Source organism: Python bivittatus, unplaced genomic scaffold (genome assembly GCF_059951505.1).
Source record: "Python bivittatus isolate LINGU-HERP-01145 unplaced genomic scaffold, Pbiv_v1 ctg000960_np1212, whole genome shotgun sequence".
NCBI classification, from domain to species: Eukaryota; Metazoa; Chordata; class Lepidosauria; order Squamata; family Pythonidae; genus Python; species Python bivittatus.
Genome location: NW_028277124.1, coordinates 5,667,983 through 5,693,328, shown reverse-complemented (window position 1 = coordinate 5,693,328; position 25,346 = coordinate 5,667,983). Strand labels below are relative to the sequence as shown.

General features: G+C 36.3%; 1 protein-coding gene across 1 annotated transcript in view; it reads left to right on the top strand.

Annotated features, from left to right (window-relative positions):
* Positions 1 to 25,346, top strand: part of SEMA5A (semaphorin 5A) — a 171,032-nt gene that overhangs the window by 105,725 nt on the left and 39,961 nt on the right. Inside the window, exons 7-13 of the mRNA XM_025166265.2 lie at positions 528 to 626; positions 2,049 to 2,262; positions 3,660 to 3,945; positions 6,365 to 6,500; positions 8,027 to 8,231; positions 19,079 to 19,286; positions 21,552 to 21,669. Coding sequence (XP_025022033.1) covers positions 528 to 626; positions 2,049 to 2,262; positions 3,660 to 3,945; positions 6,365 to 6,500; positions 8,027 to 8,231; positions 19,079 to 19,286; positions 21,552 to 21,669 — 1,266 coding nt within the window. The remainder of the gene's footprint in view (positions 1 to 527; positions 627 to 2,048; positions 2,263 to 3,659; positions 3,946 to 6,364; positions 6,501 to 8,026; positions 8,232 to 19,078; positions 19,287 to 21,551; positions 21,670 to 25,346) is intronic.

The window sequence follows — 25,346 nt, the reverse complement described above, 5'->3', positions numbered from 1 at the left end:
CTGGACAACATTTGTTCTGCAATCATCTGGCATTCCACCCTTCTCCAACATTTCTTAAAAATTGCTCTTAAGATCAACAAATTCCTGCAGTATTATTTGACTGCTTGTTTGCTGAGTTTGTATACCACCTTTCTGTTTATAGCAACATTCAATGTGTCTTGAATAAAAGAGTGTATGAAGAAGAAAAAGCTGAATTAAAGAATAAAGTGCTGAATTCTAAACAGAAAATTTGTTTAGTACAATAAATAATTTATGGTAGCTTCAGACAACAAAATATTATTTTTCTATAGAAGTCCACACATACGTTCACTATACAATGATCATTGCTGTAATCAGGTCAGCAGCTGTTGTAATAAGTATATATGTTGATGTATCAGTACTTACAAAACATATTGATGGATTGTGTTGCTGTCATTAGGATTTAATTGTAAATAAATTCTGATTTTATAGAAGTTTCTTAATATATATGTTTATACTCATTTATATTAGATAGATAATGATCTCATTTCTTTTCCTTTCTTCGGCAGGAAGAATGCCAGAATTATATTCGTGTTCTCCTCATTGGTGGAGATAGACTGTTTGCATGTGGAACTAATGCATTTACACCCATTTGTACTAATCGAACGGTAAGAGTATAAGTGCATCTACACTATAACTTCAATACTGTAGGTTTCATAATTCAGTGAGACAGAAGTGGGGGAAGACTTGTGTGATTGTGGAATTCCTTGTACAAATAAATCCATTTGCACCTTCTCCATTATGCATTAGGTGGCCATCTATCAATTGCAGTGTATAACACATAATTTCCAGTATTACATCCATGCTATAATTACCTGAACAGAGACTTGCGAATTAAATTACTGTTATAACTAGTTACTATATTATTAATCATAAATATTGTTTCTGAAGAAAAAGCTGCAAAGAGACCTGGGAATTTCTTAGTTAATTATATTAGGAATGGGAACCTCTCTGGTCTTCCATGGAGTTTGCCCATCTGATCTACAGATGATCTGAGATTAGAACTTTCCTCATCCCTGCAAGGCTTTAAAATAGCCTCACTTCAATATTATGACCATTTTAAGCATCCTAGCCATAGGAGAACATTTCAAAAAGGAGTTACTTCTGGAAAATGAAAGGTTCTGCTCCCCAATACTACATGATTGGTAAATACCTCACATTATAATAAAGCTTTAAAATAACCTTAATTTATGACAGTTCAGGCTATTTTAAAGCCTCATTGTGGTATAGGTGGCATTTTTAAGGGGAAAGAGCTCCCAGGAGTGGAAAAAGTTAGCCCCCTCTTAACAGTGCAGCCTTCTCCCACACCCTGCAACACTTGAATACTAGTAGAGATTGTTTTAATGTTGCTGTGATGCAATATTTAAGTTGGTGGTTTAACTGACTGTGTGTGTATAGGGTGGAGGGAGTGAATGGAGTCACTTAATAAAATAATATTTTTCAATATTTTGCAAAGTTTGGATGGAATATGATACTATTCTATTGACTGAGTTTCTGCAGTGGAAGCAAGGAAGAAGCAATTCCTTTTCCTCTTGCAACTCCCAGTATTCTTCCAAAACCTGACCATTAAATTATTAAATATGCATGTTTTGAAAATTGAACATGTTGTAGAGGTCACCTATGTGATGGACATTGTGAACAGTAATGGATTTAAGGAGATCTAGTATGGGCTCATGTATAACCCAATGCCTTTGTTGAACTTTTAGTCCCTAAAGCTAGTAAGAAGCCTACATTAATAAAAATATACTTTATGACATCATTTTTAATTTTTCACATTAGAAGTCAGTTATTTTTTTTCTCCCTGTTGTTTGTGTATGTGTGTGTACTTATATTTAATATAAGAATCGAGTTCCTGTAATTCAGTGTTGTTGTGGGAGAAAATCAGAGGAGCTCCTGAACCAAAAGCAGAACAAAGATTGAAACATACGTACAAATAAATTATTCAATAAATGTTCAAGATTTGTGGGTTATGTGTTCTGTAATGCAGTTTGTAATAGTTAATTCTTCCTCTCCCCAATCTTCTGATGAAGCTAAGTAACTTGGAAGAGACACACGATCAGATCAGTGGTATGGCACGCTGTCCCTATAGCCCCCAGCACAATTCTACAGCTCTCCTTGCAAGCACTGGTGAGTTATATGCAGCCACCGTCATGGACTTTCCAGGAAGAGATCCTGCAATTTATCGCAGTTTGGGTATTCTTCCTCCACTTCGGACTGCCCAGTACAACTCTAAGTGGCTCAACGGTAAGTACATGTAAGACACATATTTCTTGGATAGTAAATGCTTTCTTTTAAGAACTCAAGTTGACTCATTTTGAAGGAAAAAGCTTCATTCTTACAACTTAATGCTTCTTTCTCCATAGCCTCTTCATATTTGGAAAAAGGACTTCTTAAATGTCATTTTTTTTCCAAATACCTTTATTAGATTTTTAAGATAAAGAGATAAAAACTAACAAGAACTAATAATTAAGAGAAGAGAAAAAAGTAAAGAATGAAAAAGAAACAGGGTCAAAAGTACAGAAAGAAAAAGAAATACAAAAGAAAAATGACTTCCGACTTTCTTTTACAACAGATATAAATATAAATTTGCTTTAAGCTCTTACTCTGTGTTTAGAACATAACTTTCATTGTTTCTGTTGTCTACTATTGTTTCTAATTGTCAAATCCAGATATCATGATTCCTTAAATGTCATTACTGAAGGATTGAAGCTGGTCATGTTAGATGAAATTGGGGCATGGGGAGAAACAAAGAAAAGATATAAAAGATGTGAGAGTTATCATGAAAATATAAGAGACATCTGCCATAAAGATTGTAGGTTTATTTAGTTCTTAGTACAGGTAGTCCTCATTCAGCGACCACTTGTTCAGCAACCATTCAAAGTTACGACAGCACTGAACCGGTCCTTATAGTTGCGACCACTGCAGCATACCTGCAGTCACATGATCACAATTCAGGCACTTGGCAACCAGCTCACAATTACAATGTCACAGTGTCCTGCGGTCATATGATAACCATTTGCAACCTTCACTTTTGTGACTAGCAAAGTCAATGGGGGAGCCAACGGGAGATTGCAAATGAGATTGCAGATAGTAACGACCATGTGTGATTCACCTAACAATGGCTGCTGGAGCTGCTGGAACTGCTGTTGTAAGTTGGCACAATCACATGACATTGTGGTTTATGACTGCATCGCTTAGTGACAGAGTTCCCAGTCTGAATTACCGTAGTTAACCGAGGACTACCTGTAACTGTAACTAAAAAGGCCACTGACATGTAGATCCAAACACATGTGGTCTTTGGACAGTTACTGCAACATATATGTAACTGTGTTATTACATTGTTCTTATCCTTGTTATTATTTGAATGTACATAATCTTGGCAGGAGAAAGGGAGTCACAGACTGAAACTGACAGATATATGTGGACTCTTGTTGAATTCATGAGTGAAAGTGAAATGGTCAAAAAATGTTACATAAAAGTTGGAGTTTGAGGAAGAATATGGGGGGAGAGGAGACAGCAGCCTCTTGCATGAATTCTAGGTACATGTCCTAAAGAAACAAGGATACAAATGTAGATGGATGGAGTCAGTTTAGAGAGCAGAATTATTTTCCTCTATTTTTGTTTTTCAAAATATATTTCAGAACCAAATTTCGTGTCTTCATATGACATTGGAAACTTCATCTACTTTTTCTTCCGAGAGAATGCAGTGGAACATGACTGTGGGAAAATAGTTTTTTCTCGGGCTGCTCGAGTTTGTAAGAATGACATTGGTGGCAGATTTTTGCTGGAGGATACTTGGACCACCTTCATGAAAGCTCGTTTGAATTGCTCCCACCCTGGAGAAATTCCATTTTACTACAATGAATTACAGAGTACGTTCTTCCTGCCAGAACTGGACTTAATCTACGGGATCTTTACCACTAATGTGTATGTAGTTTATGTAGTATTTTTCTTTCTAGAATATTCAAAATTCACTTGGGGAAGAGATCTGTTTATATCCAGGAGTGGGCAATCCTGAAAACAAACTGATATTGAAAATTGACTGGCCCAAGGTCTCCCAGCTGGCTTCATGCCTAAGGCGGGACTACAACTCACCATCTGCTGGTTACTAAACCAAACTGGCTCTTTCTTTAGTTCTTTACTTAGCTTTATTTATGGTTGTATATCTCTATCTCTATTTCTATATCTATCTGAATATAAATTTATTCCATAATTCGGTTTGATTTTATCCATTGCATGACTGATAATCAACATATCATAAACAATATGATTTCTAGACATATACATATACATATACATATACATATACATATACATATACATATACATATACATAATATCTGTATGCATATTGATTATGCATTTATATACATTTATATCCACAAACAAATGAATCAAATAATATCTTTGTCTTATTGCCCTCTCATTTTTCTAATGGGCTGATAATTTATTAAGCTCCTAGAAGTATAACTGAAGCAGATCTTGCTGGAAGAATTCTTGGAATTTAAGCTGTTCTGAATTTGGAGAATGACTACCTACTGTATAGGAATGCATTTTTATTTCTACAATTTATACAGTGCTCCAATCTGTATGAACTGACTAAGTTATTGTTCCCAAATTAGTCAGATGGTTCCCTAGCATACGGAGGTTCTAGGCACACACAAAGAGAAGAATAAATTTCTGTAGAAGGGCGAAATCAAATATGGGTTTCTGTAAGCAGAGGGAGTCTCCCAGATATGCTCAGCTGCATATTTTTAAAGATCTCATGCAGAGGACCCTCCACTCTAAAATCTGGCTTCTGCAAAGCATGCAGAATGTACCCTTTATAAAGGGAAAATGATGCTGGTATTTGAAACGTTCAAGTGGAAGCAACGCTGGGATTATTATTTGTGTTAGCAGAATACAGGATACAAGTATTGGCAGAGGGCAAGTGAATTAATTAAATAATTTTAACAGGCTGTTCTCTAGCAATATGATATTGGGTACCCAGTATATATGTATTATCTGAATAATTTCTTTTCTAAAGATCTGTCTAAACAGCACTGAGTTAGAAGTAATGTATGTGCTCTATAGGCATGTATGTAGCAATTTTGTCTAAAATTAATTAAAATCTTTATTGTTAGGTCTACTAGCTTTTAGCTGTTTCCCTCATAGTTTTGCTATTTCATTCCAGGATTTGTGGAATGGATGTACTTCATTCAGCTACTTTAATTCTGCATTGAATATCTTTTACCTTACCTTACTAAACGTTTTATGAATATTACTAAAACATCACACTCAACCTGTTATTCTGCTAAATTAGGTCTGCCTACGCCTATCACTACGTAAGCTTGTCATTTCTCTTGTTTCATACCTGCTCAGTGTGGTGAATTCTTCCTTAGCTTATCAGCTTACTGCCGAATACTGTGTAGTGTCTTCCCTTTGAGTAACTAGTTTGTTCAACACATCAGTGATCTTAAACAAGTGCTTGCTTTATTTAAGAAACATGTATGCTTCTCTGTCACAAAAGAGATACTGCTGTCTAGTGACATAAGGAATCTGTGGACATGTACTCAGCTGGACTAGGTCAGGCTTTTCCAGAATTCCCCAGCCAGCGTGGATGTTGCTAAGAATTTGGGGAACTGAAGCTTGCACATCTGGAGGATATCAAGGTTGGGAAAGGCTGACCCTAGATAATTTGCAAATAATTTCAGAATGATAGCTATAATTCTTAACTGCTTGCATACATGGATGATTATTGTAAGACAATCTCTGATGTTTTAAACAGAAGGGTGTTTATCCTTGCTTATTTTCAAGATGGTGGGGTTTGTTTCTTGCCCAAGTTTGTGTAGCAAGGTGTCAGGTTTCTGTTTAGCTATCTCAGCTAGCTAACTGGTAATTTCCAAATGACTTCTGTTTTGCTTTATTCTTCAAGGAATAAATGTCAACATGTTGTATTCTAGTTAATGTAGCATTATCACAGTACTTAAAAAAAGGCTGAGCTAATTTAGAAGAGGGTAAAATGTTGGAGACTTTTATTGTAGAGTTCACAGCAAAGTAATGTATGTGAAATGTAGTGAATAATAATTACAAAATGCATAATTTATGTATAGTCTCAGATACCACAAGACTGTTAATTATAAAGTATTGTTAAAATATAAAGAAACCTTTTTCAACTTGGTACCTCCAGAGATATTGGTCTAGATCTTACAGTACTGTCATTCTTAGAAGCTCTAACTTAATAACCATGAGCCATAGTTATGTCCACTCGGAGGTGAGATGCAAAGGATTATAAGTGTTATGGAAAACTCGCACTGGCTACCTAAAATATTTATTTTCTGTTTTCTCTATGTGTTTTTTTTTTAAGGAACAGCGTAGCCGTTTCAGCTGTTTGTGTGTTCAACATGACTGCAATAACTCAGGTCTTTAGCGGGCCCTTCAAATACCAAGAAAATTCTCGTTCTGCCTGGCTTCCTTATCCCAACCCTAATCCTAATTTTCAGGTACTTAAAAATAAAAAGGTGTTCGTAATGTATGCATGTCTGTCAAATTGCAACCCTAGTTTTAGAAAGTTAAAGTATTTATAATCAATGCTCAACTTTAAAATTGGGGGAGCGATAGATAAGTAAATAAACATGGTAAAAATTATAACCCCCCCAAATATCCAGAATTTAAAAATTAGTTGAGAGCTTTAAAAACACCTACAGACTACCTGCCAGAAGTATCCATAGTAATTGATGATGGGAGTTGCAAGCTGATAACATTGGGAGGGCAACACATTGCCAATTAAGCAGGGATATTTTTGGCGCCTGCTGGAAGCTAACAATATCTGGATTAATGTATCCTATCCTACATAGGGAGTGAATTCTGTAATCTGCTGCCCCGAAAACTCATCATCCTGTATTTCCATCAATTAGACTTCTTTGGTTCTTAGATATGTAATGTGATCTCAGACATATACTATAAACTGTAGAATATGAGAGGAGGTAGACTTTCAGTCTTTTTGTCCCAAGCCATTTATGGTTTAATAGGTAAGAATCAGCACTTTAAATTGGCCAGAAACAGACTGAAAACCCATGCAACTGATGTAGAACTGGTATAGTATGATCTGTAAAGTGCAACGCTGAAAAGCAATCTGGTTGGGAATTTTGCATCAGCTGTAGTTGAAAAATACAGTGTGGGGGCAGTTCCTGTGAAGTGTGTCACATTAGTGTACAAAGGAAGGATTAAGCATGGATCACTCTTGCTGGATCAGCTTCCTCCAGGATATAGAACTAGTGTACCAGCTAAAATTGAACAACAACAACAAAAAAAACCTTCTACCCACAATTGCTATCTTAGCATCCACAAACAAAGTTGTATCTATACCCCTCCTTTATAATTTTGTACTCTTTTGAAACGGAACAAGAGCCTGAGGGCTAAAACACAGCAGTAACTCTGATTATAACCCTGATAACCTAACTCTTGGGGAGGAGTTTCCTGTGGGAAGAATAGATGCACGGGGAAGCCCTCCCAGAAGAAGAGACAGTCCTAAAAGAGACTGAGGTTCCCTTTATAATTATAACTACAACTGCAGCTAGGTGAGGTGCCCTTGTGCTTTTGAGTTCCAACTCCTCTCAGTCCTATCCAGGATGGACAACAATGAGGAAGCATGGATGTTGCAAACCAACATAATCTGGAGAGCCATGTGCTATGTGCTTCTTGTGCTTCGTGTTATGTGTGTATAAGGATCAGAACATCACTTACCTATTCATTTCTGTTTTGAGGTATATTCGTTATAACAGTTCCTATATTCATATGTATGGATACTTGCAGACTAAATGCAGATAATCTGATAAACATTGCATCTGATAAACATTGATGTTTGAAGTATATTATATAGCTGGATGATCAGTCAGTGGTGCACAGCTTAATATAAGATTTAGCCTGGAGATTGTTATAATTTGGGATCTTGAAATACATACAGTGTGTGTCTTCAGTTCTTAAAATCTTGAATTACGTAAATAGTACTATATGTATACGTTTTCAGTGTGGCACCATGGATCAAGGCCTGTATTTGAATCTGACAGAGAGGAATCTCCAAGATGCCCAGAAATTTATTTTGATGCATGAAGTCATCCAACCTATCACACCAGTTCCTTACTTCATGGAGGACAATAGCCGTTTTTCTCATGTGGTTGTGGATGTGGTACAAGGAAAAGAAATGCTTTTCCATATAATTTATTTGGCCACAGGTAAATTACATCTTTATTTCCTCATTTCCTTTATTTTTAACATGTATAGATTGTCCAATAATTCTTCATCTGAGATTTAAAAAACCTAAAATACAAAACCACAGTAAAATATCAGTAGTAAAATAACATAAAACCAACAGCAAGGGGAAAACAGTGGTACCTCTAGTTACGAACTTAATTTGTTCCATGACTCTGGTTGCAACTCGAGTTGGTCTCAAGTCGAGGTAAAGTTTCCCATAAGGTTCAATGTAAATACAGTTAATCTGTTCCGCCCTCCGAATTTGGTCGCACTACGAGGCAAATTTCCCCATAAGGTTCAATGTAAATACGGCTAATCCGCCCTCCGAATTTGGTCGCACCCCGAGGTAAATTTCCCCCATAAGGTTCAATGTAAATTCGGCTAAACAGTTCTGAAACATATGCATTTTATTTTTAAACCTCAAAAACCTTCCAAACGCCACAAAAACCTTCCAAACGCCACAAAACACACCACAAGCCTCACCGAACGTCTCCTTGCTACCGTGATCTCGCCCACAGGAAGCCGCGACCGCGTGGCAGCAGGGAAAATGGCCGCGGATCCGGTTCGTAAGTAGAGGCGGAGTTCGCACGTCGAGGTAAATTTTTGGGGCCGGAGCTGGTCATATCTTGAAAAATTCGTAAGGAGGGGCATTCGTAACTAGAGGTACCACTGTAATAGAAAAGTAAAAATACCAACAGAAAAAGACTAAAACCAGTGAAAGACTAAATCAATTTTGTAAATACCTGGGAGGATAAAGACATTTTCAGTTGGCATCAAATCAACCTAATTTAAGCGCCAGGTGATCTTCGGAAGTTCTACCACCAAAAGGTAGTTTTGTAGATACCTACCTCATTTCATTTTGTGATGCATCTGAAAAAGGACTCAGCCCCCCAAAATGTATTGCTGTGAAAATTAAAATTGACACTTTGAATTGGACTTGGAAATGGGCTGGCAAGTATTGCAGGTTAAAGGAGAAAAAAAACATAGTTGCCTAATGCATTGACCAGGCACAATTAACAGCCTAATCGTCCTATTATGGACTAATTTTGGGACAATTTTCAGTGAATGAAAATAAAACAGAATGAAGACAAAACTTAGCAGGAAGGAAAACTGAGGGGTGCCTTTATGCTGGGAATTCATTGTATTTATTGTGTAGCTTTTGGTATGTCACATCCAGGAGGTTGGCTAAGCAGAGGCAGGATTCAAGTAGTAGAGAATGTATTATGTAGATCTAATTAAGCAAATTGCAAATTGATAGACCTTCAGCATGATACTTTCTCTAAATTTCAGTTAAATATTGGTATATAAGAATAATAGAACAAAACAAACTTTATTACAGTCATTGACCAGTGCAATATGAGAATAATATTATTAATCTATGTCTTATGTGGAATTGGGAAGGATTAGGCCTCTTGCAACTCTGAGTACTTTTCAAGGGATTATTTACAGAACAAATTATTTAATTCAGCTTTCCAGAACTTGGGGCCCTTGAAATATGTTGAACTATGATTCCCAGATTCACAGACAGTATGACTAGTGGCTTTGCAGACTTGGTATCATACAGTTGGTAGATCAACACATGTAGAATTCAGTCGCTTATCAAATTTGTGATAATGTGCTATGACCCCACACCTGAAGATTTGCAACTGAATTGATATTATCTGTCTGTCTGTCTGTCCATCCAAATCAGTCTGTGTTTATGAATGTGTATTTGCATGGAATTTATTTATTTATTTATTTATTTTTCAAATTTATATATGCCGCCCATCTCACTATACAAGTGAGATTTATCCAGCTATCATGAGATTTTCTCATTAGAGAAAAAATTGTCTAACATCTATATTTTGTTTGCCAATCATTCTTACGAACTGGAAATTGAAATGGGGGACCTATGGACTGTGAAAAAGCTATACATTTTGTGAACTTTTTCTTCTTAGAAATTTAGGAAACTCTGATGCTCCAGCTCCATTTCTATGGAAGTGCAGTACTCAGGGAACGTTCATAGATGTAACAATTAAAGCAGGTATAAAAACTCACATGGTCAGCTAAACAATTCCTATATTTATGTCCTGATTTGCAGGACTTAACAGAACAGTGGCTTCTGTTGCAGAATATTGGTGTGGCTGAGAAGGGGAAAAAGATATTTGTGTTTTCCCTATTGGCAGTTATTAAAGCTGCTTGCATATTAAACCTTGTCAATCTTTTGTACAGTTTAGCTCCAGAAAGTAAACTGAATTCTGTTCATGCATTAATACTTCCTTAGTCATTTATGTTCCTTCTCCCACCCCACAATCTCTTTTGTGGATTCAGGGCCCCTCTAGAACTGTATGTGGTTTAGTACAATGTTCTCTATCAAAGATGTTAGTTATGAAAGTCAGCAATTCTTTCCTGATTGCCTCTGGTTTTACATAGGTGTCTCTCAGGATCCAAGCCCATATGTCCATCTGTAATTATCTTTAAGAAAAATCATAAAAACAGAAGAAGATATCTGTTTCATCTCTTCATTCTCCTGTTAAGTTTATTGGAATTCCAAGTAAAGAAAATCATTGTACTTAAACTGAATTTGACATTTTTGACAAAAGGTTTGGCAAAAGAAACAGAAGAGTAACAACTTCATGATATGATTTCTAGCATGGGATTGTAGACATGTTTAATGTTTTAAAAATACAGTGATTTATTTATTTCCCAATGTAATCTTCCTTTGAGGAGTATGATTGCCAACCCCCCTAACAAAATGATTTTAAAAAATGGAATAAGTTGAAACAGAATAATTGAATTGCATTACTTATAAAATAATGTTCGTCGTACAGTCATGAGTTCATGACTGTAGAAATATCACAGTTAGTATAAATATGAGAATGAAGAAGCTTAACATATAATATTTATAGTTAGAACTAGTGTTAATTCATTTCCATGCAATGTAACTTTGTGGTGTAGTATTTGAAATGTCTAGTACTTATAATGAAGCTTTAAAGTTTTGAATCTGTACAAACCTGAGAAATCTAACAAAGTCTAACAAACCTGAGAAGAATATAAAGAAAATATGCATATAGCATAATTAATCAACAAAAAAATGCAGTTATAAAGTATTCTTGAATATATACTGTGAGTTTTGATCTAATTTTTGTGTTCCATTTCTTTTGAGTTAAGGCTGGCAGAAATGAAATACTGAGCTAGTAGTTAGACAAATGTGTTTGGAATGGAAATAATTTCAGAAGGAAATTTGTTATTATGTGAATGTTTTTCCACTTGGCTATTATTTATAGATAGCTCAAGGGTTTTTAGTCCTTGTCCAGTACTTTTTATTTGCTTGGTATGTTGTTTAAAAGAGCCACATGCTGTTCTGGCTCTTAGTAAATGGATATTGAGTAGTACATTGTGTGTCTAGTCTGTAGGGGTTCCTTACATCGATTTATGTTACAATGGCCTCAACTTTCTTATTGTAATTTGTTGAAAGCAGTATCCTCATGATGCTGATATAAGATTATATATACTTGCATGAAACCACTAGTTATCTTTCAGACAGTAGTAATGTTGAAAAAAAAAGTAAAAGGAGAGATGGACTCCTAGTAGTTAGCTATGCAAATTGCTATATCAGATCTTCCTTTCAGATTTTAGATAAAAAGAGGCACGTGCCAGATTTTTCCTCTTGTGCTTTATTGAATGACCATTCAGAATCTCATGAAGCTAAGAAAAACAAAATAAATTGCTTTTGCAAAGGGGTATGTGGATTACTTCTAAATTCATATACAAGTCTGGATGTGTAGATGCAGATGTTTCTAGTCTGTGTGTGGCCTTCAGGCGGAATTAGGAGTGTACGTTGAATTGTCAGAGTTCTGGAAAGACTCATAACCTGCAGTTATTTATGCCTTTCACATCTTCTTTCTTTACCTATGCCATGTGAAACTATTCAATTAAGTATAATTTTGGAAGATTTTTGAAAAAAATGCAGTGTACTTGCAAAGTATAATATGTTGTTTCACTACTCTGATGTTTTACGTAAACTAGCATTATAATTACTTTTGGAATAACTGGGTAGCTGGGTAGTTATGTGTTATTGCATACTAGCTAGGTTTCTGTGGAATTACATCTTTGTATGTCTATCTTTGTCCCTCTGTGCCTCTATGTGTGTGCATACAAACATGCTCAGGCTTTTCTGTTTTAACCAGATTGTGATAATTCCACAAATTGTAGAAATTATGTATGCATTTCAGTGAAGAATAGACTCATACCTCTCAGCCTTTTTACCTCTACACTTGTTTTGGATTTTAAACGGTTATGAATCATTACAAATTTTCATTGAATTATTTTTGAAGTTCATTATGAATTATCGTTATGAATTTTCACTGTTGGAACAAAAACATGGATATGCATTGATATTCATCACCCTATTCCTTTTTGGGATAAGAAGCATATTATATAGCACAGGGGGGAAAAAGAGTAACAAGTAGTGAGCAGAAGTAATTTAAAGCAGGAAATAAGAAAATAAAAAGTAATTAACTAAATCTTGTTTAAATCACACCATTCATAGTAAACTTTTAACAAGGTATAAAAATGTATTTACTTTCTCTATTTTTGAAATTTCCTGTTTGTATAATTTGAAATGGTTTATTCTAATACTGTGATCTTTGATACATTAATTTTCAGATCCATACTCTTTCTTGCACCATACAAACAGTCTTAGTATTTGCTGCAAACTATTTGGGTTCTCAGCCAACAATATAGTATCATCTGCATTCATAAGCAGTCAGGTTCCCAACCATGACCCTCTAAATTCACCACAAGCATTCCACTTATCCATCTATCCATTAAACAACTAAGGGATATCATAAATCCCATTCTTTCTCCCTGTTCAAGGATGTACTAGTTGCTAAGCAATCCATTTATTCTCATGCATGGTTTGGTTCCAATATAGTCTTCTTACTGCATTCAGCAACCAACCCTCCACCATATTTGCATGAGACATTCCATATTTCTCCTTATTACATGCTTTTGCTAAATTAACCAATATGCAATAACCTATCTTTCTCATATCCATACTTTTTGCTTTTTTCTCACTAAAAAATATTGGCATATCCTCTGCCTGGCATAAAGCCCACTGGACTTCCCAAATTTTGCTCATTGTCTCCTATTGTACCCTTTCTATCAGAATTCTGAGATATTCCTTTTGAAGGATACTTAGCAAATTCAATATTTTTGCATTTAGTTTTGCTACTTTTCCCTTTGTATAGCAGGACAGGAACAGCATTCTTCCAAATATGGTCTTCACACACACTTCAAGCAGGTTGCACAACTGCTCTCTGTAAACAATCCACATCATATTTCAACATTTCTACAGTTACAAAATCCAGTTATTTTAAAACATAAAAAATTATTATTTGCTTTTTGGGGGATATTAGCATTTGTAGCATTCATTTCAATTTCAGTTTTCAATATATCACTAGCATTCCCATGCAGACCTCTAAAATACTTTTTACAATACTCCTTCACTTATATTTCATGTGAAATCATTTAATAATTTTTATTCTTAATTCCATTCATTTTGCTAGAGGCTGTTAGTCCTTTTCACTGTCTTCAAAAACAATTTTATCTTTTAGTATCTTTTATTGGGTTTTTTGCAGCCGTCATTTTCTTACATGCATTTTTTTCTCATCCACAGACTATTTCACATCGTAATTCCACCAAGCATCCTTTGTTGTAATTCCCATTAGTGTAGCTTCAGACACCTCTTTTTTTCAATCTATGCCAAGCAGTTCCCACATTCTCTTTCTTATGCCCATTTTCCATTCAGTCTGTTGTGAGATTAATTTCTTTTCTAATATTCTTTTATCATATAGGATTCATACTTCGTCTCTCTGCCATTGCTCTACTTTCAGTCTCATTTCTTTCACATCTTTCCTTTTCTTTCTTGTCCATTTTTTCCTAAGATCTGCTCTTGATGCTATTAAATAACAGCCTGTCCTTCACTCAGAACCTGCCATCACTCTTGTGTTCATTATCAATTCTCTTAGACTTTTATCATAGACAAATCAGTCATCCTTTTAGATTTATTCCTTCGCCATGTGTACACAGAAGTGGGTTTCATATTTCAGCCATATATTTGAAACAAATAAACTTTTTTTAAGCAGATATTATTCACCAAGCAATAATAATTTTCATTCATTCAGAGGACTATTTCAATCACTTTGCCTGTACTCTTTTACTTTGTTCCCACTTGTCTATTCATGATGTGTAACAGAATAACTTTTTCCTCTGGATCCCAGTCTTTTGAAATCCTGCACAAGTTTTCACCAAATTCATTCATGGTAGTTGCTGCATTGGCTTCTAATAGGCTTCCAGGTATAATTCAAAATACTAGCTTTGACCCAATTGGTTTAGCTCCCAGGTATCTCCAAGATTATCTCCTTCCAGTATACCCATTGGTCCTATAAGTTTATCCCAGGAAGTTATGCTTATGTCACTTCCATCTAAGAGATGGAGGTCGTGGCAGCAGCATTTCTCCAGTGTAACCCTTTCCCTTGAATATATGAGAGAGAGAGAGAGAGAGAGAGAGAGAGAGAGAGACTTTCTTTTAGAATGGCTGTGGAAACAGCATTGGGATCTGATTACTACTATTAGTAGAGAGCACCAGAAAAAAAGGGGTTGTTGTTGTTGTATTTTTATCCCACCTTTATTATATATAACCCAAGTGGCAAACATACCTAATACTCCTGCTTGCCTCCTGTTTTTCCCAGAACAACACCCTATGAGGTGGGTTGGGCTGAGAGAGAGTGACTGGCCCGAAGTCACCCAGCTGGCTTTCATGCCTAAGGCAGGCATAGAACTCACAGTCTCCTGGCTTCTAGGCCAGGACCTTTACCACTACACCTGTAATGGAATGTGAGAATGACCTTGGAAGATGGGGGGGGAAGAGATGCTGCCTAGGGATGATCTGATAAAAGGGGGAGAACCCACAACTGAGTAATGGGCAGAGAAAGAAACTTAGAAATTTCTTGCAAGATTCTGTTAATGTAGCCATTCTCCATTCTAAACCACCAATAGTCACACAATGCTGTAGAAGAATTGTAAGTAAACACAAAATTCACAGGAGTATATCATGCAACTATCACCAACCTATGAATTTGTATTTTCACACAGATATACAACAATCTAGATGACACCCATTTCTTTATACCATAGAGCAAACAGATGACACTAAAGGAACTATTAAAAGTCATTTGTTTTCATTTTAATGGTGAGATATAACAACTGTAGTAAAATATACTAGTGACTATACAACATAAAAAACTACATGCCCCATAGTGATTAAAATAAATATAAAAGAATAAACCATCCACACACACAGAGAGAATCAATTTAGTATCAATATCAAAGTAATTTAATCCTTAAGTTTAAGTCATTCAATCTGGACCATATGGAAACAATTAGAAGCTGTTTGTGATGTGGCTCAGCAGGAAAGCTTTGGGTCTGTTGCAGTAAAAAAATCTCCATATAACATACCCAAATCTTTGGGGAAATTAAAGTCATTCTTCAGATCCTGACCTACCATAGCTACCGAAGTATATGTATAATTAAATTTTAAACCAGTTGTGCAAAAGAACAGTATGACTGAATTGGGAATCAATAGCCAGTTTCCTCCCGTGGCTTATAATTTCAAACATTTTTTAAGGAGATGACAGGAAAAATAATGCTTTTGAGAGAACAATTATATGGTGTCTGGTTTGGGATTTTCTGTGTCATTGGTTGCATAGCATACACAAAAATGATGTGATTTTATGAGGGTAACTTACTTTTAATTTCAGGCCAGGTACCTTGTCCCCTTTCAAATCATATATATCCTGATTATAGAATTATGCAAGCACTAACCTTCCCTTTTTTATTCCTTTTGTCCTTTGCACTCAGTTCTTTTTAACAGGTTCAGGCCTTCATTTTGCATAATACTTGGATATACAAATATAAGCAATAGAAAAATACAAATTGAAGGCATTCAGAGAAGTGTGAAAAATAATAACTACAACATTTGATATGGCTTAAGACTTTGTACAGAAATAAGTAATTATCAAAATATTTGGTTCTCAAAATGCATACCTGATTATCTAATGGCATTCTCAAAATGGAATTAAAATCCTACATTTTTGATTGTGCACAGGAAATGTAGATGTATGTGTCTGAAGTTTGCACAGTTTTGAAGCTTCTGTGGATCTTTATTTTCATATAAAAAATAAAGATTTCCGGCATGGTATTTACCTTTTTTTATAGCAACTGCACACTGAGTTGACATTTTCATGGAGCTAATATCTTTCCTGGTCAATCACCGCCATCACAATCAGCCAGCATTGATGTGTAGAGGGTGCATCAGTTTATACTTGTTAACCTTGAACATTTGCCATTTTAATGCTCATTCCCCCAGTTTAGAAAAAGCATTTTGCTCCCGATTGACTGACTGATTGCTATTATTTTATTTTTGTAGCTGCCCATCTTGCAGTTGTGACTCTGAATGGCAAACACAGGATTAAAAAAACCAGCAGAAATAAAAATAGACAATAATAACAATGATATAATGGCACCCGAGGACAATTTAACTCAACTTATATTAATGCAGAATCACATTGACAGGTTCACCCTACCTCCAGACTCCTATGCCTGAGGGAATATACAAGACTTCAATGGTAGCAAGGCCGGGGCCAAAAGATCAGTTTAAAAACAACAACAGCAACAACAACTAAAGAGCAGATGCTTGGAAAACATTAATTCCTGTTTTCTGTTATTTTTAACCAGCTACCAGCCCATGGGAAGACCTCTCCTTTGATGGATTATGTTATAGTGAGATGAGGCTGTACTAAAAGTTCTGCTATAAATTGATAAATAGCACCGCTTAAATTTAAAAAAAAAAAAAAAGATCTTCAGAACTGGAAATCTCCAACCTTTATTCCTTCTGATCTGTGAAGGCTAACATTTCAGACTTAGCCTAATGTAAAATTCAGGACATATCAACAAGAAAATACTTGATCATTTTGACCTGCTTGTATGGAAACTATTTTGCTTTATTATTGCCTGTACAGTTTGTATATCAACTTAATGTGACAATAAAAGTATAGCAGGAGATAATAAAGGTCAGAATCCAGCACATATATGTTTACCATGCACCCTGTTCTGCTTTCAGATAGGCTGTGCTGATTTTGTAGCTGTTCATGACTGCAGCTAGTATTCCTTGCTCTGGAACACAGCTTTTCAAGCTGATTTTATTTTTGTCTGTTATATTAATTTCTTGACAAAATATTAATCTTCAGAGTATTACATTTGAGGATTGTGAATTGTGAATTATAAGATAATAAATTATAACTTCTTTGTGATTGTCCAAGTATAGCTTTTGGGGGAGAACATGTGCAAAACAATAAATTGTAAGATTTTTGTAACAGAATGCCTTCAAGGTCTGGAAAGCATATGATGTAGGAAGACTATCACAGAAACAGAAAGGAAGTAGATAATGTAGGCATGAACAGAATGTATTCTGCTTTAAGGTCAGGTATGCTCCCACGTACAATACGGACAGGGAGTGACAGAACAGGACTCTTTGTAGGAGAGTTCCTCTGCACACACTTACAAATTATATGCTGAATTATTTCCCTGGTACACTTCATCCACCACTTGCTAGTCTTCACTGATAAGCATGGGCCGGGTAGGAGATGTGCACGGACCTCCTGTTCCTTGTTATATTGGTTGGATAAGTGCCGGTTAGCAAACTGTACTGTTGTTATGAATGTAACGGGAATCCCTTTCTACATGGATGTTGTGCTTGTGCCATTTTTTTGTTTGAAGGAAACATGGTTGTCTGAGCAAGAGAACTTTTCACAAGAGTGATGACCTACAGTACCCTTTTTAGCCCAAGTGTCAACAGCACAAAAAGAATGTAATTGCCATATATGCTAGAATGCATGTGAAACTCTAGTGCCTTGGAATGATTCTGCTTCTAACTATTTATCTAAGGAGCAAGCAACAGGGCAAGGCTGGGCAGATGGGCCCGTCTGATTTAATCGTAGTCCTATTTATATGTGCCTATTATCAGTAACATTTGGGTACCCGTGCAACAAGTTGAATAAATATGCTTAGAGCAGGGAACCGTTAGGAATACCTGAGGCAAGAAAAGGGAATGTGGCTTTAAAAATTATCATTTTTGACCGTCGTTTTCAAGAAATGGGCAGGTATCCTGGTTTACCATCCTTTTCTTTAAGTAGTCTTCTGATAAACCTAATGTTATTATCCGTATCTTCCAAATATGAAGCTACAATCTTAAATTGCTAGACAACTTTCTTGGACCTGATGTCCCCCAGGTGTGTTGAACTGTAGCATCTTTCTCCTAAGGTGGAGATTGTTGATCAGTACCTCTGGAAAGCACCAGGCTGAGAAAAGTTCTGCTAGCCTGGATGGCTCATACTGAATTTCTAATCTGCTGTCCTCTTCCTGTCTGCCACAGCCCTGCAGAGTAGGAAACTGTTTGGGAGGAATCAGTTTGCATTCAGAAAGCTCAGCCTCCACTACTGTGTTTCAGTCAAAAGGAGGTATAGCAGGTGGATTGAAAAAGAATCTTGCACAACCTTGAACTGTTGAAATACAGCTTCCAGCTATAACAGAAAGGCAGGCTGGATCAATGATATAAGGCAGCTGTATTTTTTTGAGCTTCAAAGGATAGCAATATTTAGCTTCCACCTCACTTCCTTAAGACAGTTTTCTTTCTTCTCTTTCTGCTGGAATGTATGTGAAAGAAATTGTGAGAATAACGTATCAATAAGCTCTGTTTGTTTGATTTGACTTATTTCTTATTTTACAGATCATGGGACAATTAAGAAAATCCTTGCCCCAGTTAATCAGACAGCGAGCAGTTGCTTGCTAGAGGAAATTCACATCTTCCCAAAGAAGCAGTGGGAGCCCATCAAGAGCCTGCAGATTTTACACAGTCAGAGTGCTCTGTATGTGGGCCTTCAGAAAAGTGTGGTGAAGATCCCACTGAAGAGATGCCAGTTCTACAAAACACACGGGTATCTGTCTGATTAGCTGACCTTGAAAGATCTGTGTAGAAAGATGAGTAAAGTAGAATTACAATGTTATCTAATTTTAAACTATTTTTATTAAGTCAGTATCTGAAGTAGAACAATTTTCAGTTTAATGGAGGGAAGACATTAGTTGCAAGAAGGGTATATCATTGTTATTCCCATTGCCATAAAAATAGTCTCCCAATATGTTAGATGCCAACACCACCCCGAATGAATCAGATTCAGTTGATTAATCTTTCAATTAAACCTTGCAGCCTCATAACTCTCTTACCTAAAGTAATTTTCCATCTTAGACAAAGTAGAACATTTCCAGAAAGTTATTATTAGCGCTAGCAAACTAAAATTATCAGTAGGAAAACTCAACACTTAGGATGAAAAAAGAGCTACCTTCTGTTCAGGGTCCTGAAGAAGTATTTGAAGAGTTAGAGCCAGATTTGACACTTCGGTGGGAGCCATGGCGAGCTGATATCCTGCCTGTGGCAGAACAGTGTTTGCGAGCATAGTCACAGCTGAATGCTGCATCAGGACCCACAAAATCTCTCCAGAGAAGGAGAGATCGTTGAGATTACCCATGTGACCCCTTACAGCCACTACTTGTGAGTAGTTCACAGAAACTGTCATCTTGCCGCTTGCTTATGAGTGGAGTGGCTGGGAGACGGGATTTCATCAAGCTCACACTTGCAGAGCAGCCTTTTATGGACATTCAGCTCGAATGAGTCTCATTTCTTAATCACTTTTTTATTATTATTTCTTTTTGTTTACTGGAGAGATTAAGACTCTTCGGATCGGCAAGGTTTTACTATATTCATCGGGCAAGTCTCCTCCTTAGAGAATGATGGTGATTTTAAAAGCTTTGAAAAATTTTTGAACTACGCAGCAAAAGAGTGCTTAGTATATGGATTTTGGAAAGTTAACAATGGATTAAGGGGCCAGAGGGATTTGGAATTATAGCTTTGAATTAATTAGAAGATAATTTCTCATGGGAAAATGGCGATCACTTTGGCTCTTTAAAATAAGGAGACCTTGAAGGTTGGACACTAGAGGGAGGTAGAGGATAAAGAATATGGAGCAGATAAAGAAATTGAAGCAGAAATCTATACTGCATATTTTTGAATACTTTTCTGCTAAATGTCTTCTTAGAATGGATCAATTGATTGACAGGTTGGACAGAGCGTGTTGTAATGAAGATATAGAACAAGAACAAATTGCAATGGGTATTTATGAAATTGACTTAAATGTAACACAAATGGATCTGATGGATGACCAATTCCCTAAAGGAGTTGTATAGATATTAAACCAGGAAACAGATTTGGAGATAGATAGATAGATAGATAGATAGATAGATAGATAGATAGATAGATAGATAGATAGATAGATAGATATTTAATTATTTATTGGAAAAGAGCTCTGTTAAGGTTTTGAAGGACTTTATTAGAAATGGCAAACAAAACTCTACTTATTGGATATATGAACAAAATGTGTTCAGGTTCAGAAAGATTTTTGCCTTGAAACACTGATCAGCAAATAATCTCTGGGACTCTTTTTGAAGGGGTTAAAAATATTTTTTAAAACTCAGGGAAGGAATACAAGGTTGGCTTATTTGATCAGGGTTAAAAGAAGAAGATAGTTATATCTGGTTGCCCTTACTGGACTTTTACTGACAATGAACGATTGACAAATTGACAACAATTGATTGGATTTTGGTTTTTTTACCTAAGAGATGAGCTATGGGGAGAAGAGAGATTATGTTGTAATTAGAGATGATGAAAAGCTATTAAAATTGTTTCTACTTGCTAGGATAAAGGGGGAAGTTATTTTGTTTTTCCTTCTTTCCTTTTCTTTTCTGATTCATACTCCCCCTTCTTTTTCAGTTGTATTTTTGTCTGTTTGTATTTTTTGTAGTTTGTATTGACTTTTAATCTTTTCATTTATATTTCTTAATAATTTTTTTTTTTTTTAAAGAAAAGTTAGGGCTAGATTTTAAAAAATAAAAAAGAGGGGGATAGGCCCTACCTCTTGCTTTGCCTAGACAGCGGTAGTCTCAACGTTAGTAGGGTGTAAAATAAATAGGGCTGGGGAAAAGAAAGAATTATCTGCTTCCATATTCAGGCGGCTTGTCCTACGTGGTAGGTCTTTACAGGTAGGCTTGTCCTACGTGGTAGGCATATTAAGGAATGTTGGTCCTTTCCTATGAAGGAAAATGTGAGAATTTCTGTGCTGCAGTCTGATATTTTAGATCTGTATTTTCAGCACGTGCGTTGGATCTCAGGATCCTTACTGTGGCTGGGACTTGGTGCTAAGGAAATGCACACCATTGGAAGAAAGCTTGAGCATGAGTCAGTGGGAGCAGAGCATCTCTTTGTGTCCGGTAAGGAGGATTCAGCCATGCCATTCTTTTCAAGTTGTCTGAACCCAAGTGATTCCCATAGAATCAACTTTACTCAGGTTAACCATTTCGTTACTGAAAGTATTTATAATAATTCTCTCAAAGCAGCTTTTAAGCGATAAAAACAGTTGTAAATGAAAATACAAAAAAATATTATTTTAAACCTAAAAAGAAATTTTTAGGATCTTTCCACAGAGCAGTTGGTAGTAATTGGTGGTCCAGCAAAGGAGCCTTCTGGTATGGTTATAGCCTGCCCCCCGCATCTCTTCAGGTATCCTTCATACAGGGCAATTAGCGGCAAATTATTTTATCCAAATAATATCAATTTGTGTGTTTTCTCTTTGATCAGAACTACAGACTTAGTGTTTTTCTCTATTCTTAGCAAGCTTTTATAAAGCATAATTTGTATGTGTGAGTCATAAAGTTACCCACCTATAATTTTACATATATAACAATATATATATGTAATCTGGTCACTGTAGCAGTAGCATATTGACAGTAATTGTTGTCAAAAAGAGAGAGTGGGGGAATGGTTATGGAAACCTCATACAGAACTGGAGCAGGAAGTTGGAAATTGATTTAAGGCTGAAGGGCAGGCAGGAAAACTCTGTTTAGAAACAGAACGGGAAGTGAGTCCCAGTAGCAAAAAGGTCATAGCAATGGATGAAGATGGAGGACATAGAATATGTGGGTAGAGAAGATTGGGAAAGAACTAAAAAGATGAAGAAAGAAAATAACAGAAAAAGCTGCAGCAGTGGGGGATGAGAGAAAGTTCTGTATGTTTTGACTGAAGTTAGGTGCCATCAAGATGGGCTCAGCTCCTGGTAAGTACAAGGATAAATGCAGCCATCTCAACCTGCCCCAGCATTAACTCGTATTTCCTCCAAGGACATTCTGTTTATCTCTGTGATCCCATCTAGCCCTCGTAATCTGGTGTTTTTTAATCTTCCCTCAATCTTGCCAACAAACTTATTCTTTTCTAGTTCATCATCCATCCATCAGATGCCTGAAGTATGTAAACTTCTTGCTGATCATCACCTCCAGGGAACAATCAGCCTTTATTTAATTCAGGACTGATTGACCATTTTTCTTGCTGTCTATAGTACTCTCAGAAACAATCTCCAGATCCATAAATTGAAGATGTCTGTCTTTTTCTCTCCGTGTCCAGCTTTCAGAGCCATACTTTATCACTGAAAAGACCAGTGCTTTAAGCTGTTGTTGTTGAAGAGTCCATAAGCTAAATAAATAAATAAGTCTTGTCTAAGTTTTTCATTGCTTTCCTTCTTAGAATTAATCTTCACCTTACTTCTCCAGCACATTGCCCGTCTTTATCTGTTCCCTTGGGCCCAAGGAAACAAAGCTATCTACCACCTTCAGTTCTTTGCTGTCAACTCTACGTTTCCTAAGCATGCTGGTTGACATTACCTTTGCGTTCTTAAAAAAAGGGAGAAACAGGTTGAATTAAGTGGAAAAAAGGTCCCAGAGGCAGGACATTGCATGCAATGAAACAGAAGGATAAAAGGAAAAACCTAACAGATATTAAGGAAGAAGTGGGAAGCTGAAAGAATTTTTAAAAAGGAGACGGGGCTGAGGATCTGTTTCACACAGAGCTTAGGAACAAGATTTCCTTCTGATATTGTTAAAGATTTTTTAGTTTGTTTTTAATTACATTAATGCCAGAGGTCTGCAGTTCTGTGGTGGTCACTGCTCTACCCAGGAATTCAAGAAGGGAGGGAAGTGTTGTTAATATTCTACATTCTGAAGTAGCCATTCATAAAGAAGAGAGCATCGAATTTTGCAGGTATCTGGTCTTTCAGAAGCCTTCAGTACTCTTCATTTGGGTCTGTTGCTCCCAATCCCATTTAGCTAGAGCATTTGATCCACTCATACTCCTTGAGAGCCCCATGTTTCATGGGATTGGATAAAATTGTATTGTTTCCTCAATACAGTGGGGACAACTTGCACTGTCCACTCCCTTTTTGCAGAGCTATATATTTCAAAGTCATTGCCACAAGAACAGAACTTCTAACCACTATCCCCACAAGCCTTGAAGTTCATAAGGGAGTTCACATTCTGCAGATAACCTGGACCCCTACAGCTCACCTATGGACACTTGAACCAACCTATCTATTTTTTTTTTCCCATTGGCTACTGATTTTACTGGGTTTCTCTCTAGGCTTTGGGAATGGCAGAAATAGCACACAAGTTTCTTGCTATTAATGCACACATCAAAGTTTCAGGCCTTCCTTAAACTTACAAGGTCTTTCTTGTTGCGGTGGGCAGACTCCCCCCAATAGCAGATGGCCACAGATGTGAGTGCACTTGCACCTGTGAGCTGTCTAAAGTATTTGTAGATAATTTTTCCCTTTTTACTGCTTTCTGCATTAACCCTTAGGGAGTTTACATGTTACTTGAATATGCTCATTTTGTGACTTAGCACAAAATGATGAAGACAGAAATATGCAAATGTTTTTAGGACAGAGAATAGGTATTCAGTACATTAAACAGCCTCTTTGTGTTCAAGACCCTGTTTTCACCTGAAGCACTGAATTTCTTTTTGATTTATACATATGAATCAAATGACAAAACAAAGAATTGAGCTATTCTAATTGAGCCCTACAGAATCAAAAGTAATGCTGGTGGAGCTAGAAAGCAACTTTCAGATGCCCAATTATAATATCTGCAGATGGTAGCATCTAGTACAGTTGTTCTGCCGCTGGAATGATTTGATGGCTCTGGCGGTCTCTGCCTTGAGACAGCTGGCACAGCAGGCAGCCGGTAATACGTTTTGCATGCACTGTGGCCATGATTCAGCAGCTTCAGCTGCCGCAGTGACTCCTGAGTAGAAAAAAATCCTTCTATTAAGATAATAAATACAACATTCATACTAGAGCACATCTGTATGCAGAGAAAAGGTGAAGAAAGCATTTTGTTCTGAAATGTTGAAAATTTCTCATGGTGGATGAGAAAAATCTATACAACTGTTCTCCAAGGGCTATAATGTGTGGTTACAGATTATAGCCCTTGGAGGACTGTTTTATGGATTTTTAGTCTGCCTTTCAGGCCATAGTGAACATTTACCCAATGTAAGTACTTCCTTTATGTGGAAATCTAGCATATCAGGAAATTTAAGCTAGAACCCTTATCTCTGACATGGTAATTTTCTATAAGCAGAATGTAGTTCTGTTTTTTTTTTAAATGGGAAACATTCATTGTGATTAGCCATTCTCTTAGAAGTAGTATAGATTAGCAGTAAATGCACCTCATCACTCTTTTAACTCTGTGGCTCAGCTACCATTAATTTTCTCTGAGCTGTGATGTGAGAAATCATGTGAAGATGAACAGAAAAACTTTTTTATTATTATAGTTGGAAGGAGTACTAGATCGTATGCATATGCCATATTCTGAAGTCACATTAAACCAACATTTAACTTAATGAGAATGATCCATAAAGACTTTGCAGTTTCCCTTCCTCTTCATTTAAGAAGATTTCAGAAATGTTCACTTTTGGTTTGAATTAATCATGATTTGCCATTTGACCTCATAATTTATTTGAAAGAAACTTTTCTTGCCTAGTGTTCATCTCCTCACTAGTGAATTATAGTATCTTCATAGCACCATCAACCCTTCCTGCAGTGATGTAATCCATGTCCTCATTA